Source organism: Planococcus citri, chromosome 3, assembly GCF_950023065.1.
Source record: "Planococcus citri chromosome 3, ihPlaCitr1.1, whole genome shotgun sequence".
Taxonomy (NCBI): domain Eukaryota; kingdom Metazoa; phylum Arthropoda; class Insecta; order Hemiptera; family Pseudococcidae; genus Planococcus; species Planococcus citri.
Genome location: NC_088679.1, coordinates 74,379,218 through 74,397,156, shown reverse-complemented (window position 1 = coordinate 74,397,156; position 17,939 = coordinate 74,379,218). Strand labels below are relative to the sequence as shown.

Below are 17,939 nucleotides of genomic sequence, written 5' to 3'. Positions count from 1 at the left end.
CAATCAGATTCTTATCAAACTGATATGATCAATCAGATCCTGAGTAAGTGCAACACACAGTCTTGATTAATCAGATTCTGATTACAGGTCTGGTCAATCAGAACAGAAGTTTAGGCACAAATCCTCATGAAATAGGTCTCATTAAAAATCAAAATTGGAATCTCATCAAACAGAACAGATCAAGGGATCAATCTGAATCAGATCCTGATCAGTGATCAATCATGGTTGCCTAATCAGATCCTGAACAAACAGGTCTAATCAATCAATTCCTGAGCAGACAGGATTGATCAGTAAAATCCTGATCAAACTAATCTGATCAACAACAGCCAAAAATTCAGAATCAGATCCTCCTTAAACTTATCTGATTAATTAAATTTTGATCAAATCAAACGAGCCTGTTCAATTTAGTTTATGATGAAAGCATTCCGATCAATTAGAGTCAGATCCTGATTAAACAATTATGATCGATCAGATCAAACTGGTGTGATCAGATCCAATCAGGCTTCTTCATTTGATCAGATCTATACCTACAAATCTAATCTGATTAAAGCTTTAATCTGATCGTCTGAACAAATCAAACTGAATCTAGGGTCGCGATACCTACATAAAAAAATCATAATCTGATCTGTTCTGATTTACACAACCATTTAAAATATTCAACCCACAACAAAAACTACCATCCAAAAACAAAAAAAAAACAACACCCATTCAACCCAATAAATATTTTATTAAGAGAATAAATATTTTAAAACTAATCAACAAAATTCATCAATAGAATAATTAACAATACGTGTTTAAATAGTACAGATACATACTGCAATGAATGCTGCGTGAACATGTGTAATATTTTCTCGGACTGTTATATAGGATTAGGCCGACATAAGTGTTGAAAAAAAAAAATAACGACGCTTTTTCTTTAAAAATTTCAACTTCCAATAACGACTCATCATCATCGACTACCTACGTAGGTATTTTCTAAACCCATTGTAAATTTTTATGTAAAACATGTTGACTAGAGAACTAAAAGCTACACGAACGGATAAATAAACGCACCACCTATCAAAGGTTAGCTCAGCATTATTTTCGTAGCACACAATGGAAGACTAAATAAACTGCACTTCATTATACATTATTCATCATATTTTATAGGTATTCTTACGTGTCGTCGTGTGCAAAAGTGACCGGTGAAAGTAAAAATACTCACTGCTGCACCTCGTTTTTTTTTTGTAATTTTTCATTTTTTCTTAACGAATATCTTTTTTTTTATTTCGGTGTCGCACACATCGTAACATATCTTAAACAAATCATCGTTTAACAACGAAAATAAATAACAAGATTCCAATTGACACAAATTTACAATAGAGCGCCTCGCGGTAACGATCAGAAATTCTCAGGACGGTATTTTCCATAAATATGTAATTATCGGTGTACTCTTTTTTTTTTTTTTGATTTGAAACTATTGAAATAAAGAAGGGAAAAAAAGAAATAGACAGATAGAGAGAGAGAGAGAGAAGGAGAAACAGGAGAAAAAACACCACTCGAATCGGGGCCTACAGCATTTTCTATATCTTAACACTTTGGTTTTTATAATTTACAATACATTACAATTAAATGGAGGCACTTAATATCACATTAATTATTAATAAAATCAAAACATTTACATATTAAGGTAACTAAAATAATTCTAAGGTAATATGAAATTTCAAAATTCATTCGAGTTACTAAAAACTACTCTTACATAACGTTTCTATAGTACTCGTATATACTTATGTATAATTAACTCAGCCGGCAAAAAAACAAAAAATATTCTCAGTTTGGGTTTTCGTTTGTAGTATAATGCGATTAGTGTGAAATTGCGTAAAACTTATATAAAATAAAATAAATCACTCGAAAATACGATAAATTATATTCGTACATAATAATATTAACCCTTAATAAACTATAAGTACTCTATGACTATGAAAAATCACAATAAAATTAATAATGAAATTAAACGTATAGAGTTTTTTTGGTAACTCTAATTTAGAAAAAAGAAAAAAAAAATCAGCGACGAGTAATCGGCATTTATTCTCTATATAAATAAGGTATATAAAGCCGTAATTTGCATTTTACTCTTTCGAATTCTCACCACGATTTGTCACTTATCATGATACGTTCACAATGGTAACTCGTGTTCTGTACTCATTTCTCCATTTTTTACATTTTTTACGGTAGTACATAATTACAAATTGGTAACTACATTATTTTTACAAACGAGACTAGCAATTTGACTATGTTGCTTTTTATTTACCATTTTTTTTCTTTTTTTCTTTTTTTTTTTTTCAACTTTCAAACCGTAATTCGATATGTTTAGTACACATTGTAAAATTGCTATGTAAAAGCGGAAAGCATAATAATAATCATCGTATAGCATCTCTGCAGAGGTAGCTTAACATGTATTTTATTATAAATCCACGAAGCCACATATAGGTTTGTACTTGACCAGGATATAACGAAACTTTTTTTCCACGTTCTCTATTATATATATATATGCACCTTACGAATTATATAAGAATTAATATTATAGGTATCTAATTCTAACAACTAAAAACTTATACAACGTTAATATATTTATGTACGTTTAAAAAATAAGCTCAATAATACCCTGTTAAAAACGCAATTCGGCAGAATCACAATCTGTATTCTGTTATATAAACGATAGAATATAGAACGTGCTTTTGACGTCGGTCGCTTCAACAAGCCCCCCAGTTTGGATAAGCCTTTCATTTTCTACGTATAGATCATCAGAAAATTCAAAACGATTATCATCCATTCTCCTATTCATGTGAAGTATCAGCAATTCGCGAATTATGTATCTGAAGGGTGTACCTTATTTTGTCAAATTGGAATTTTTCACCTCCTATCCCCTTAAGTTGTTATTTCGGGTGAGAAAATAATTCCTTATTTCTCATCCCCCTCCAAATCGGCAGAAAAAGCAGTTCCGGTAGCTCTCTCCAAAAAAAAAAAAAAAAAAAAAAAAAAATAGAAAAAAATTTCAATTTATTCAAAAGTGTTGTTTCTAATTTATCTAAATAATTCCTTTTTCAGAAAAAAAAACTTCCCCCGGTCCTCCAAACCATATTAGCCCCCTAGAAACGAGTCCTTCATCCCTAAGTTCGAAAAATAAAAAAATGAGCTAAATCAAAATCAGAGAATTTTTTTTGAAAATTTCTATTTTCAATTTAAAATCCTTCCACATGATCCCCTTTGAAAAAACCTGCATCAGGCTCCCCAATGATGTTGGTTCTCCTATATGAAACCCCCTCTCTAAATTTGGAAAAAATCAAAAAAGAAGAAAAATTGATGTTTGCACAAACTTTTTTTTATTTCTGAGCAAAATCTTTCGAAAAAAATCCATTTTTGAGAAAAAACTTCCCCCAGTCTCACAAATGATGTTGGTATCCTCATATTAGCCTGGAACCCCCCCTTCAAGTTGAAAAAATCAACAAAAAATAGAACAAATCAAATCAGTGAATTTTTTTTGAAAATTTCTCATTTTTGATAAGAGTTCTTCTACAGAGTCCCTTTTTCAAAAAAAGCTTTGTTGGGCCCCCAATGACGTCGGTTCTCTTATACGAAGCCCCTCCCCCCTCAAATTTGAGAAAAATCAAAAAATATGAAAAATTGGTTTCTGTACAATTTTTAAAAAAAATCAATTCTGGGCAAAATCACTTTGAATAACTACCTTTTTTAAAAAAAACCTTCCCCCGGTCCCCCAAATTATGCTGGTCCCTTTATGCAAAGCACCTCAAAGGTCAAAATTGAAAAAAATCAACAAAAAGAAAATTTAAACCGATTTTTTTTCAAGAATAAGAGGACCTCCTAGAATCATCTTTTCTAGACACAAGTCAAGTTTTCTATGGTTTGAGCTCGATTTTCAGTCTGAGCTTTTTAAAAGGGTCATTTTTGGGCCCAAAATTTACCCAAAAAAATGTCCAAAAATGATCGAAAAATGTAATTAGGCAGCTACAACTCTGGGAAATCCTCTTTTCTAATCATAAGCTGAGCTTCCTGGGATTGAGGCACAATTCCGAGTGTGTAAATCCAAAATGGTTATTTTGGGGCCCAAAATTTTCAAAAAAATGACCAAAAATGGCTGAAAAATGTGATTAGGCTGCTACAACTCTGGGGAATCGTATTTTCTCATCACAAGTGAGCTTCCTTGAGTTTGAGTGCAATTCCGAGCCTGTGTATCAAAAATAATAATTTTGGGGCCCAAAATTTTCAAAAAAAAAATACCCTAAAATTGCCGAAAAATGTGATTGGGCTTCTACAACTCTGAGGAATCGTCTTTTCTCATCACAAGTGAGCTTCCTTGAGTTTGGGCGCAATTCTGAGCCCGTGTATCGAAAATGGAAATTTTGAGGTCCAAAATTTTCAAAAAAATTACCAAAAATGGCTGAAAAATGTGATTGGGCTGCTACAACTCTGGGGAATCGTCTTTTCTCATCACAAGTGAGCTTCCTTGAGTTTAGGCGCAATTCCGAGCCTGTGTATCAAAAATGGAAATTTTGAGGTCCAAAATTTTCAAAAAAAAAAAAAATGTCCAAAAATCTGATTGGACCGTTACAATTTTGGTAATCGTATTTTTTATTCAAAAGTCGAGTTTTTTGGGGTATGGACGTGATTTTAAATCGGTGCCCCCAAAAGAGTATTTTTTGAGCCCTAATTTTACAAAAAAAAATTCCTAAAAAGGTCAAAAAATGCAACTGAGCAGGTACAACTTTGAGACTTGTCTTTTCTAGCCACTAGTCGAGTTTACTGAGGTTTGGACGCAATTTCGAATCTGCACATCCAAAAGGGTAATTTTTGGACCCAAAATTTTCAAAAAATTACCCAAAAATGGTCAAAACATGCGATTGGGCTGCTACAACTTTTTTTATCGTCCGAAACTCGACTTGTAACCACAGAAAGACAATTTCCACAGTTGTACCGACCCAATCGAATTTTACGACCATTTTTGGGAATTTTTTTGATAATTTGGGGCCCAAAAATACCTTTTCGAATGCCCACACTCAAAATCGTGCCAAAACTTGAGGAAACTCGACTTATGGCTAGAAATTACGATCCCCAAAGTCGTAGCTGCCTAATCGAATTTTCCGAATATTTGAGGCCCAAAAAATACTCTAAGAGCCCTATGATTTTTTGACGCTTAAAACATCCTGATAATTACTATTTTGCTGTTATAGGCACATTTTTCAATTTTTTTTTGACGGAATTGGACAAAAATATCGAAATTTTGAGACTTTTGGATCCCTGTTGCTGTTGGATTCATAGTTTGGCAATTGAGCAGTTATAAATTTTGTGGTGGATTATCCTAAGGGTCCTCTTGATTTTGGAGAAATAATCGGATTGAGTCGGTTTCAGCACACTCTTGTGAATCTTTCTAAATAACCACTTTTTCATGAAAACCCCCTTCCTGCCCCCCCCCCCCAAATGATGTTCGTCCCTTCGTCAGAAGGCCCCATAGTTTGAAAATATCAAAAAAATATGAAAAATTGATGCCTGTACAAATCACTCTTTTCAAGAAACCCCCTCCTCAGACCCCCTCCCCTTCCCCAGCAATGTTACAAAAAGTAACCAAATCGGCGATTAAAAAAATTATAATTCTCTTTTCAAAGTTCTTTAAAATACATACGTAACTTCCTTTCAAGAAAAACCTCCATGCTTGTTCGATATTTCATTTTTATTATGGCAATTCACAATGGGCAATTAACGCCGAAAATCGTCAATTAGGTACTAAAATCACTCCCTTAATCCCCTAAGCAATAATGTTGGCTAGTTTCAACTCATAAAATTTTAAAAATCAAAGTACACATAACAATTGAATTATTTTTTTAAACAAATCCGCAGAAATTTAGTGAGAGACCAAGTTCCACTTTTCCAAGTGATTTTCTCACCCTAGATAACAACTTCAGAAGGGCGAGGGCGAAAAAAAATCCAATCCAACATACAAATATGATAACCCTACAGAAGATATCAAGTCTATTATTCAAAACAAAGCCTCCCGCAGTTTGTGTGAGATCAATTAATCACTACATCGAATCATTGAAGCGACTAGGTTTCGCGATCTATCGAGTTAACGAAAGCTTGAAAAAGCTATCGTAAAAGCTAACGAACCAATATAGGGCCGGGCTAGACGCGAACGCTGAAAAATTACATGCAGCGTTGTACATACACAGGCTCTATAGGTAAATTTTTATCTGAAATATTATTACGTTACATGTCATCGATTAGGTTATAAGTATCGAATATCGATTCGACGTACACTTCTGTCTGTACCGTCGTCTACGAAATATTCGAGTAATCCACAAACAGCCATATATGTATATAGTATATTCGCGATAAAAAATCAATTTTATCATATTACGTACTTTCGTTTATTCGTCAGAGAGGTAAGTTTAAATCCAATTTTGGAGAGAAATAATAACGCTTTCGAAGAAGCGGATTAAAATTCGTGTCAAATCGAGTAGGTACTAATGAATAGCTCGGTGCTATAAGGATCAAAATAGTAGGTAAAATCAATCTTCTCGCTACATTTACAACGCTATAATATTATTTACTTCTGAACAATTTAAAAATTTAAAAATCCTATTCAAAAAAATAAACGTCTTTCTAAAACTTAAACAAAAAGGTCGATCGAGTAGAAACGAAATCTTTTAAAAAATATTCATAAGGAAAAAAAAAGAACCATACTAGTTGAATTAATCCGCTTCCTATACAAAAAAAATAAATTCTGATAAAATAAAAACAAAAAGGAAAAAAAAAGGATAAAAATTAAACTCTTAAACTTATAACGAAAAAATTTTGATGTCTTTGTGAGAACAAGAATTACACACGCTTTAGACCCTTATACCAACATACGGCAACAAATTGTCCAGTAGCGCGTTCCATCACAATTTTTTTTTTTTTGGTAACTATATCGACACCGCTTGTAAAATAAAGCTTAAAAAAAATCAATGAGAACAAGAGAAAAAACGAAGTATTCATAACGCTACCGGACCAATCAAAAAAACTCAACACGAAAGAGAAAGAAAAAAATAAAAACAAACAAAAAAGAAAAAAAAACTTAAATAAAAGCACCAAGAAAAAAAAAAGGATAACGTACTTCGCGCTACAGGATTATAAATTCCGAAATAGTTAAAAGATAAAACAGAAATAAAGAGAGAGAGAGAGAGAGAGAAAAAAAAATAGAGAAGAGAAGAGAAAAATAAAATGATTGAAGAGAAATTGGGACTAAATAAGGAAAACTAAAAAGTGATAAATAAAATCGTATTTTTGAAAACTCGAGTGCAAGTTTTCATTTTCACGTAACCGGTCAAGGTTGCACGTTGTGTTGTTGGACTTGTTGTTGTTGTTGCTGTTGCTGTTGCTGCTTTCTTTGTTGTGATGATGTTGCGGTGGTGCCATCGGTTATTGTGGCCGATGGTGGATGCCTATACGATACGTGTTTGCGTAACGCGTCACGAGATCTGGATACATGATTGCAAGCGGAACAGGCGTATTGCACATTTTGATGAGTTTCCATATGTACTCGTAAATTGTAATGATTACTCAACTGTTTTCCGCATATGAAGCATACCGTAAATGTTTTCGCCGCGTTACTTTTGCCGGTTTTAAACGTTTCTGACGAACCTGTAATTAAAAAAATGGTCATTAGAATGAAATTACGATGATTTTTTTCATTCTTTTTGGCATTAGAGCGATGCAAAGTGGATTTAGGTTTGACGTAAGATGATATTGTATCGAAAGAAGAAGAATTTTTGGTCGATTTAGCCCGAAAATAGTTCTACGATGTTTCAATATTGATTTAGAACGATTTTTTTTTTTTTGAAATTTAGAGCAGGACACCCTGTATGCATGCCCGAATGTTATCAACACTAATTACGAGAAAGGTGTCCCAAATCGCTGAAAAATTTTCAAACTGGACGAAGATATACATCGAAAGAGCCTACAAGACTAAGACCAGCCAAACTTTCAGGTGCTTAAGAGCATTTTATTGATTTTTGGTAAATTTTTGGCAAATCAAATTTGGGCCAAAAAAAAAAACGAAAATGATCAAAATTTTACCAAATTGACTAAGAAAGCTGAAATTTGATGGGTACCCTATTTTCGGCCACCAGAATTGATTAGAAACGGTTTCGAACCGTTTTGAGCGATTCTGAAGCTTCCAGCAGATTTTTGAAACTTGAAAATGTTCATAGAATTTTACCCAACGAAAATGATTAGTTGAAATTTACTTGAGACCCCAATTTCAACATGCTGAGTGGATTGGAGGATGTTTCAAGCAGCTCTGGAGCCTCCAGGCATATTTTGGAAATACTAATTTTCAAAAAGTGCCATGGAATATTGTCCATGTTGATTGATAAAAACACTAAAATTCAATTTAGACCAGTTCTCGACCTGCTGAGTCGATTGGAAGAGATTTAAGCCTTTCTGGAGCCTCCAGTGATTTTTGGAAATTCCAAATTTTCAAAAAGAGCCACAAAAATGTCCAAGTTGACTTAACGAAAAAATTTTAATTCAGATTTATGCTCGTTCTCAACATGCTAAGTCTACTGGAGATGGTTTCAGAATGTTTTGCAGTCTCCAACAGCTTTTTGAAAATTCCATTTTTTTAGAGTAAGTATGCCTTAAAATCTGTCCAGTTCAATTCGAACACTTGTAAATCTGCTCAGTGCACGTTCAAGACCCACTTAAACAATTAAACACCAATTTTCTAAAATCGGTTTTTGCCTATTCACAAATTATTAATATTTTTCAAGATTTCAATTAGCTATGAAATTTCTGGAGAAATATAATTCTGGTTTTTGAACTGGCAGAAATCGATTTTAAAGAAATACTGTGCCAAGGGTCAAGTAAGTCAACATTTCAACAACCACCAATCGCGTTTAAACGGATTTTAGGGCGTTTTTTTGAAAACTGGAATTTCCAGAAACTCGCTGGAGGCTCCAAAATGGTTTTAAATCATCTCTAATCGACTTAGCGCATTGAAATTCGAGTACAAAGTAAATTTCAGTTTTTTCAACTTCATTGGGTAATATTTTAATGGAAATTTCAACTATCAAAAATCTGCTAGAAGCTCCAGAAGTTTTCAAAACGGTTTGAAATTTTTTTCTGATTTTTGGAGTGAGAAAGGTGAATTTATAGCCCTTTCTTGCATTTTGGAACTAACCAGAGGAAGTTGGCCCTTGTGGTACAGCATTTCCCATATTTTCTGCTAAGAATTTTCATCGTTGACAATTTTTTACCGGATTCTGGAACAATCCTTCGAATCCATGATCCCTAAATTGTTGAAACCCCAAAATGACAATTTTCATAAATTAATTTTTCTTGAACGGGTTTTTCATGACAAGGGAACCTCTTCAGGTGTCACACTCCGATATGAACGGGACCGCGATTTTAGGAAAGAGCATAGTCTAAAACCCCCAAAACCAAATTTTCAGCTGCCCAAGTTCATTTTTCGATATTTGGCGAACGTTTGAAAATTCAAAATTGACCGTTTTTATAGCGATTTGTGTTTTTTTTTTAAGTACGCACATGATCAGCAAAAATGATCAAAATATGTCCCAAAACTAATATTAATTACCCAAATCCAAATTTCACCATTTCCAGCCATTCTGGAGCCTCCAGTGCGATTTTTCAATTTCTCCAGAATTTTAAATTTCCTCCAGAAAGCGTGAATATGAAGTTGGGCAGCTAAAAATCGAGTTGTGTATTATACTCGACCTGTTTAACGAGTTTATCCACATTTGAGACGATTTTGGGAGTGACACCTCAAGAGTGGTTTTTTGACCCGCTTTTTTCAAAATTAAAAAATTAAAAAACTCAAGTTTCCCGTTTGTGTAGAAAATTTTGAAATTCGCACGAATCGCTGTATTTTGTCCATCGCTAACCCCCCAAATCAAAATTTCACGATTTCTAGCCGTTCTAGACCCTCCAGTGTGATTTTTTAATTTCTCCAGAATTTTGAATCTGCTCCAGAAGGCGTGAATATAAAGTTGGGCAGCTAAAAATCGAGTTGTGTATTATACTCGACCTGTTTAACAAGTTTACCCACAATTGAGTCGATTCTTTTGATTTTTTAATTTTGAAGAAAGCTGGTCAAAAAACCACTCTTGAGGTGTCACTCCAAAAATCGGCTCAAATGTGGATAAACTCGTTGAACAGGTCGAGTATGTTTCTGTGATCCCTCAGCCCTGGTTTTGTTCGTGTTTTCACTATTTTTGTGATAATACCAAGGCAATCTTTGAAAATTTCCAACGGTCTTTGTTCAGAAATGTGTTTCGCTACCTGCAGTTTTTTCAAAAAAAAAATGATTTAAATTAATCAGATAGGTAATGATTTGGCTTTTACAACTCGATTTTTAGCTGTCCAACTTCATATTCACGCCTTCTGGAGCAAACTTAAAATTCTGGAGAAATTGAAAATCGCGCTGGAGGCTCCAGAATGGCTGGAAATGGTGACATTTGGATTTGGGTAATAAATATTAGTTTTGGGACATATTTTGATCATTTTTACTGATTATGTGCGTACTTTTAAAAAAAAAACATAAATCGCTAAAAACGGTCAATTTTGAATTTTCAAACGTTCGTCAAAAATCGAAAAAAATGAACTTGGGTAGCTGAAAATTTGGTTTTGGGGGGTTTTAGACTATGCTCTTTCCAAAAATCGCGGTCTCGTTCAAATCGGAGTGTGACACCTCAAGAGGTTCCCTTGTGAATACTGAATTGTCGAATCCAATTTTCCGAATTGATATTCACCAAATGACCATTCCCTAGGACGAATTTGTACTGGGAGAAAATAATTTATTCTTAAAATATAACGCAAGTGTTCACGCCGCGGCCGCACCGCGATCTTATCTAAATAAGAGGCGCTTATACATAGGTATAATAATATTCAATCATCACAGCCATTTTCAGCCATTTTCCGCCATTTTTTCACCCTAAGCTGCAACTTTCTCATCTCTTTGAGCTTCAGTCTTCTTAGTCTTGTCGTTCTGTTTGGTTAAGCTTGAGGATTCTCTTGCTTAACTTGACAGAACTGGGCCAAGATTAGTTCGTATTCACATTTATTATAGTCTTCGTCATTTCAATTATTTCTATTAAATGAAATTAGCCAGTGACTAGAAGCTCAGGGTGCACAACAACACGGAAGTGCTACTCTTTATTACGCGTCCAATATCCTCAGATATTGTAGTATGTATTCCATGCCCAACATGGGTCCATAGTTTGATTTTCTACTGATTGGGAATTCATTCTATTTAACTTGCACACAATCAGAAAGTTTTAATCAATCTTCGCGAAGATAAACATTGATATTTATTATTCCAAATAAATTATAAATTTCCTTCTATTCCTTTTCCTTATTTATTAAATTAAATAACCCTCGTGGAAACCTTCATGGGATGCCAATAGTATTGCAGGCAATATTCTAAGTTTAAGCTCAATACAAATGTGTTTGAAGCTACTTGACTTTTTATTTACATAAATACTCGGTGTCCCATATTCCCTAGTCCTATGATGTTTCTTATGGTTGGAATACAACGATATTTAACTTACTATAACAAACTAATATCAGTATTACAAGTAAGTTACTAGAGCGGCTCCCCGACCTACACCGCGGGGACAATGTTAATGTTGAGCGATTATTTACTAATGGATATATCTGGGCAAATCTCCTGAGGGATAAGTTTAAGTAGGCTACATACAATAGTATACGAGTATGTCCTAAAAAGTAACCTATTAATATAATCTACCTCTTCAAATTTTCCCCAAAAATTAATTTCCAAATGAAAGAATTTCTTGCAATTTTAGTAACAAAACAAAACGTTCGGGCAAATTTTACGAAAAAATAATTTTTCACGAAATTTAGATGAAGAAAGAAGAACTTTTTTAGCAATTTTGGCAAACAAAAAATAAAACTTTGAAGCAAAATTAAGAAAGGAAAAAAACAAACTGGTGTTTATAGGATTGCAGCGAAAAAACTGAAAATTTCAACAAAAAATGGGCCATTTCAACAATTTTTATATTTAAAAAAGAGCATTTTTTGCAATCTTGGCAAAAAAACAGGACTTTTTGGAAATTTTAATAAAAAAAAGGTTTTAACTGCAATTGTGGCAAAAAACAAAAATTTTTGATAATTCTGCCAAAAACATATTTTTTATGGTAATTTAGACCAAAAAAAAAGCAAGTCTTATGTGCAATTTTGGCAACAAAAACTCAATTTTTGCTCACTTTTGAGTACTTACTTATTTGGTATTAAGATATTTGAGAAAAGTAAATTCGTCATTCGAAAAAATGAAAATTTGCGATTCTACTCGAGAAAAGGCCTGGGAACTTTTCAACCGAATTTTATCAAATTTGCAGGAATACTCAGCAGCATTACCAAAGAATGTTGATGACATTTTTTTTCAATTTTTCTTTTTAAAGAAATTCAAATTTTCAGTTTTTTAAAAATTCATCAAAACATATTTTCCATAAATTGTCATTTTGTTTAAAATTTTGAATCACGCCACTTTAGGAACCCCTGACTTCCTTTTCAGTAGACCAACATGGCTAAAATCCATGCCTAGGACTAATATTAACTCGAAACACACCATATAATTGCAATTTCAGCAAAATTATAAATCTTAAATTTTTTCCTTCTATTTTCATCAGATGTGATTATTTTCCAATGGAAAAATTTGCCCACCATCAATATTAAAAAAATCTTAAATGTGCATGGGACCTCTTTTGTGAAAAAAATAAATTTCTAATTTTTAAAAAATTGCGCTAATTTTAAACTAAAGAGGAAAATACTTTTTTTTTTTTTTTAAATTGGGTATTATGTACCTTCAAATTTGGAAATATGTACATATTTCGAACGGGAATTTGATTTTCTACAAAAAAAGACCCTTGCACCCTTAAGGTATATGAATCTTGAAAATTGAAGGCGATAGGCAAGCTTGAAAAGAAGAAAAGCAAGAGATGCAAAACCCTATTTTTCATCATGCCATTTTCTGAATTTTCTCAAATGCCCCCTCCCCGTCCCTCTTTTGAAGATAGATTGAAAAGTGATGATGACCTCTTTTGCTGGATATAAAAATTTCCATTCAACCATTACTAAATTTGAACCAGTATAGTCGACTTGAAAAAAAATGATGATTTCTGTGAACTGTGCCAACTTTTTTATAGCCACTGTACAAACTAAAGTTAAATTAGACGGATTTTAAGATGTTTCTTTCAAAGAAACTGGAATTTCCAGAACGTTGCTGATGGCTCCAGACGGGCTTGAAACCACCTCCAGTCGACTCAGCATGTTGAAATTAGAGCATAAAGTAAATTTCAGTTTTCCAACTTCATTGGGTAAAATTTTGATGGGCATTTCACCTTCAGAAATCTGTCAACAGACTGCTGAGCTGCTCAAAACAGTTCAGAACCATTTCCAATCAATTCGAGTGATCGAAAATAGAGCTTAAACCAAAATTCAGCTTTCTAGGTCAATTTGGTGAAATTTAAATTTTTTTACATTTTTGGCCCAAAATTGGTTTTTAAAAATTTCCCAAAAACCGTAAAACGTACTTTGGCATCTAAAATTTCGACTCGTGATGTATTTTTGCAGGCTCTTTCGATTCATCTTTGCCTAGTTCGAATATTCCTCTGTCAGTTGGGAAACCTCTCTTATTGGGTATTTTTTTCATAATTTTGAGCCTGAGGACTGAAATTAGCGATAGGCAACGACACAAGTTCGAATCCTTGGAAGAAGTCTAGAGCTACGGTTCGAAAGAAAATACATCAAATTGATTTTTTTGGTTCTGTTCGAAGAAACGCTAAATCGACCACCTGATATTCTCCTAATACCAGAATTTCGTCCTCGACACACAACAAACACCGTCATAGGCCTGACTCTAAAATGATACTAAAACCTAGGTGAAATATGTAAATCATCTGAACGACTCACCACTTTGAGTTAGATCAGTTGGTACAGACGTCTCATCGGCATTGGCGAACGCGTCGGAAACATAATTAGTGAAATTTTCCAGTTTAAGAAAGCCGTAATCCATTCCTCGTTTGAAGTCGCCGTTTCCATCCATCGTGTTATTGTTATTGTTGTTATTATTGTTTATATTATTGTTATTATTACTAATATTATTGTTAGTTAATTCGTTACTATTCTCGGCTGGTAAACGTTTACTCAAATCCTGCGCAATATTTTCAACATTCGAGTCACCGGCGGCGATCGCGTTAGAAGGAGGTGTTGACCAATCAGCAAACGCTTCTGTTTCGGATAATGTAGGTTTCGATTTTAGTTTTGAAACGAAGTCAGGGCCGTCGTTGAGTCTAGGTCTTTTATTTTTCGGCGGCTTAGATGGTACATTGGACGTCTACAACAAAACAGTACATCGATGCTCGAGATTAGAAGATACAGAATGGTTGAACGAACGAATTTCGCAGCGTTTCGATTATTTATACGTACATTTGAAAAATCCGCCAAGCCTCTAATATGCAAAACGTCGGCCATTGAAAGAAGACTAGCTAATTGCGATTCATATATATTCACTTCGCCGCTATACATGAACGTGACTAGAGCACAAAGGTCTGAGAATTCAACGCCAGGTAACACTATCACCGGATGATGACTAGGACCTAGTTCCTAGAACAGAGAAAATTCCAGACGTCAAGGTTATTTATACTATAGGTACTAACTCGCATCAGCGAAGCGATTACAGGCGAGTGGAAAACAAAATGCGGGTAATCGGCTTCCGATTAAATTCCACTTACCTTGAATAATTCTTTAAAATATTCGCTACACGCTGACAAAACAACTCTATGAGCTTTCAAACTCCTGCTTCCAGCACAAAGGGTAACATCAGTGAGATCATCTCCGTCTAACAGTTGTGGCAACGTTGCAAGCAGCGAGCTTTGATAATTGTGCCACCTCAGACAAAACTGTTGCGTATCTTCTGTACTCATTTCACGTTCTGGTTACTGCGGTTAGAACAAATTAGCCTATGTGAGCTTTAGGTATAAATAGTACATTCATTTTAATAACGTACGCTATCGAAAAGGGATATAAAAAAAAATTTCTCAAAAGGTATACATTTATATGAGAGATGGCGATAACGGCGGTGTAATAATTCATTCTCGAGATAAATCAGCGTTAATAACGAAAACCCAAGTACATGGAAGAATTCTATAATCGGTTATATATTTCCAACAGACCGATGATTACTCAATATCGCGATATTTCTCAAACGTACATACGGTATACATATTTTTATATCGAAACAATATGTCAGCTGGTGTTTACAAAATTTTACATCTTGTAATTGTATGTTCACGTTTCAACGAACATTTCGATATAAATTTGTTTAATTAAGTATTTTTTATTATTAATTTATTATCCATCGTTTCGCTACTCGATAGAGATTGATTTCAAGGAAACCGTGACGATTCCGATATATACCATACAATGGATGGTGGATTTCAACTATGTGTACTTTTTACATGCCCTTTGAAGTGAAACAAAAAAAAAACGCCTACCTAAATAATTAGCTAATCTACATCCCTTATCTCGTACACGATCACAAAACTAACGAAATTTCCAACACGCTGCTGATAATTTTAATCCAAATAATCTCAGTCAGCAGTTAACGACATTCCAGCGAAATCTCATGAAATGGGCGTGTAAAAATTATCACTAAATCGAATTCCATATTATACTCGGGTGTGCTGATGAATCTCGTGAATTGTATAACTTAATTCGACACTATAACTTAAGGATTAATAAGAGGAAAGAAATAATTCTCACGTGATTGAATGCCTTTTAAATTCTATTATTAAATATCGACTTCAGCAACGAATTTATTCTCTTCGGAACGGTAGGCCTTGTGAATCAAGAACGTAGGCTGGATTGGAGCGATCGTCAGTAAAACACTAATGACATGACTGTATCGATCAAAGATGCTAAAATGAAATTTAAAAACTTTTAACGATTAATTTTTAAGTATTAATAATTATAACACATATTTACCAAATAAATAAACGTAAATAATATTAATATCAATGACAATTGATAACGAAACAAAAAAGCCTATTTTTTGCTTATCACACGTGATTAAATCAGCTGACCCAAAAAACATCGAAACCAACGACCAGAATAATTTCTGCAAGATTAATCGATCATATTTTACGGGAAATTATCTAGGATTCTGTACGTACGCGAATTCAAGTCTGTTTGCGAATTTTTATCGATCATTAAACATGTCGTACGACGAATTTTTTACGATTTTTTTGAAATTTTTTACCCGATTTGAACTGGAACGAAAATTTTGTTTTTTTTCGAAAAATTTTGTGGTGGATGAATTCGATAGTGCCTTCGTCATAATGCGATGGCTGGATAAGATGAGAAAAAATACGATCAAATGAATAGGTAGATGAAGAAATTGAGGTAGGTAGGATTTTTTTCTTGAATTTTTTTTTGAGGATGGTTTGACATTGACCCGTTTGAGTTAGGTTTGAGTTGACTACTACTTGAGACTTGAGTTTGAATTTGATTTGATTGATCAACTCAAACTCAACTCAACTTTGAACTTTGCAGATGTACTCAATGTAGAAAGAAGAAAAGAAACTAGAAAGTAGTAAGTCGAAGAATGGAAGAAACTTGACGAACATTCTTCAACTTTCTTTAGTTTCTTTTCTTCTTTCGTTCTTTCCACATCAATTACATCATACATCACATCAGTAAAGTTCATCAAAGTTGAGTTGAGTTGATCAATCAATTAATTCAGATCAAACTCAACTTTTGTCAATTAGGTATCTGAATTCTGAATTATCCAATGGCAAGAAGATATTTCCGAAATTTCAAATCCGATTCCATCTGATTTCTGATTCGAAACAATTTTTCAATCAATTTCTCTATCTCCAGTTCTCCTCTCCTCAGACGGCTACCATACCACCCTGGCAAGCTATAAATCACACTCACTCGCACATTTTGAAGTTTTGAACGCCTTAGTTATTAGTTCAGTTTCAAAAAAATAAATCAGTTTCACGGGGGTGAGGTGAATTTTCTTTTTCAAAAATTGCATATTGCAGTCTTTCTGCTCAGGGATGGTCATTTTAAAATTTGTGAAAATTCATGAGGCCACTCGAAAAATGATGAACAAAATTTCACCAAATTGACTTTTTGAAACCTGAAACTTGGTAGGGTATACAAAAAGTATGTAAGTATGTATATTATAGCCTACATATAGGTAGTTAGGTACCTACCCAATTTTCAATACTCCGGGCCGAATCGATTGTGGACGGTTTTGAACTGTTTTGAGCAGTTCTAGAGCCTCTAGCAAATTTTAGATTGTTCAAATTTCGACAAAAGTTTATCCAAGGAAGTTGCAAAGTGCAATCCTAAAATTTATTTGTACGTTATATAGGTACCTACCTTAATTTGGATTTTCAACTGTAATGAGATTGACTGAAAGTGGTTTCAAGTCATTTTAGAGCCACCATGCGATATTTTATAAATTATTCCAGATGTTCATAAAGTGTCATAGAAACTGTAAAAATCAACTTCGGCTACAGCCTGCCTAAACGCGATTGGTGCTTGTTGGTGATTCAATATTTACTTTACTTAACCGATTATACCGTCGTTTTTCCAAAATCGGGTTCTGTCATGTTTAAAAACATAAATTTCTCCAGCGATTTCAGAATTGCAAATTTGAGGAAACTGATTTTCAAAGAATTATGCATGAAAAATGGCCTCAGGTTGAAATATTCACGTAAATATTCTGGGTCATTAATCAATCGCTTTTAAAAAAAATCATTTGGAATTATATTATATTTAATACAAAATATAAGTAGTTTCAAATGTTCTATCTTCCAAAATAGGTAGGTTTTTGAGATCGGCCGAGAAGAGAAAATTCA

At 33.6% G+C, this 17,939-nt stretch overlaps 1 protein-coding gene across 3 annotated transcripts; it reads right to left on the bottom strand.

The window, feature by feature from the left end:
* Positions 1 to 707: 707 nt before the first annotated feature.
* Positions 708 to 16,370, bottom strand: LOC135839137 (longitudinals lacking protein, isoforms H/M/V-like). Of its 3 annotated transcripts, none has more exons than XM_065355034.1 (6): positions 16,242 to 16,370; positions 15,832 to 15,986; positions 14,802 to 15,008; positions 14,497 to 14,673; positions 13,981 to 14,404; positions 708 to 7,674 (listed from the first exon to the last, which is right to left on the bottom strand). In XM_065355034.1, exons 3-6 carry the CDS (start codon positions 14,991 to 14,993, stop codon positions 7,358 to 7,360), a joined length of 1,110 nt encoding a protein of 369 aa, XP_065211106.1. In that variant the 5' UTR covers positions 14,994 to 15,008; positions 15,832 to 15,986; positions 16,242 to 16,370; the 3' UTR covers positions 708 to 7,357. The 3 variants fall into 3 exon arrangements, with proteins under 3 accessions (XP_065211106.1, XP_065211105.1, XP_065211104.1); XM_065355033.1 differs by having other exon boundaries at positions 16,054 to 16,355; XM_065355032.1 differs by having other exon boundaries at positions 15,832 to 16,355.
* Positions 16,371 to 17,939: the final 1,569 nt, after the last annotated feature.

Coding starts and splice junctions, on each gene's coding strand:
- LOC135839137 (XM_065355034.1), bottom strand. CDS start 14,993: ATGAGTACAGAAGATACGCAACAGTTTTGTCTGAGGTGGCACAATTAT. Junction 14,405..14,496: donor GCTTGGCGGATTTTTCAAAT/GTACGTATAAAT, acceptor GTTTTGTTGTAG/ACGTCCAATGTACCATCTAA. Junction 7,675..13,980: donor AACTGATCTAACTCAAAGTG/GTGAGTCGTTCA, acceptor TTTTAATTACAG/GTTCGTCAGAAACGTTTAAA.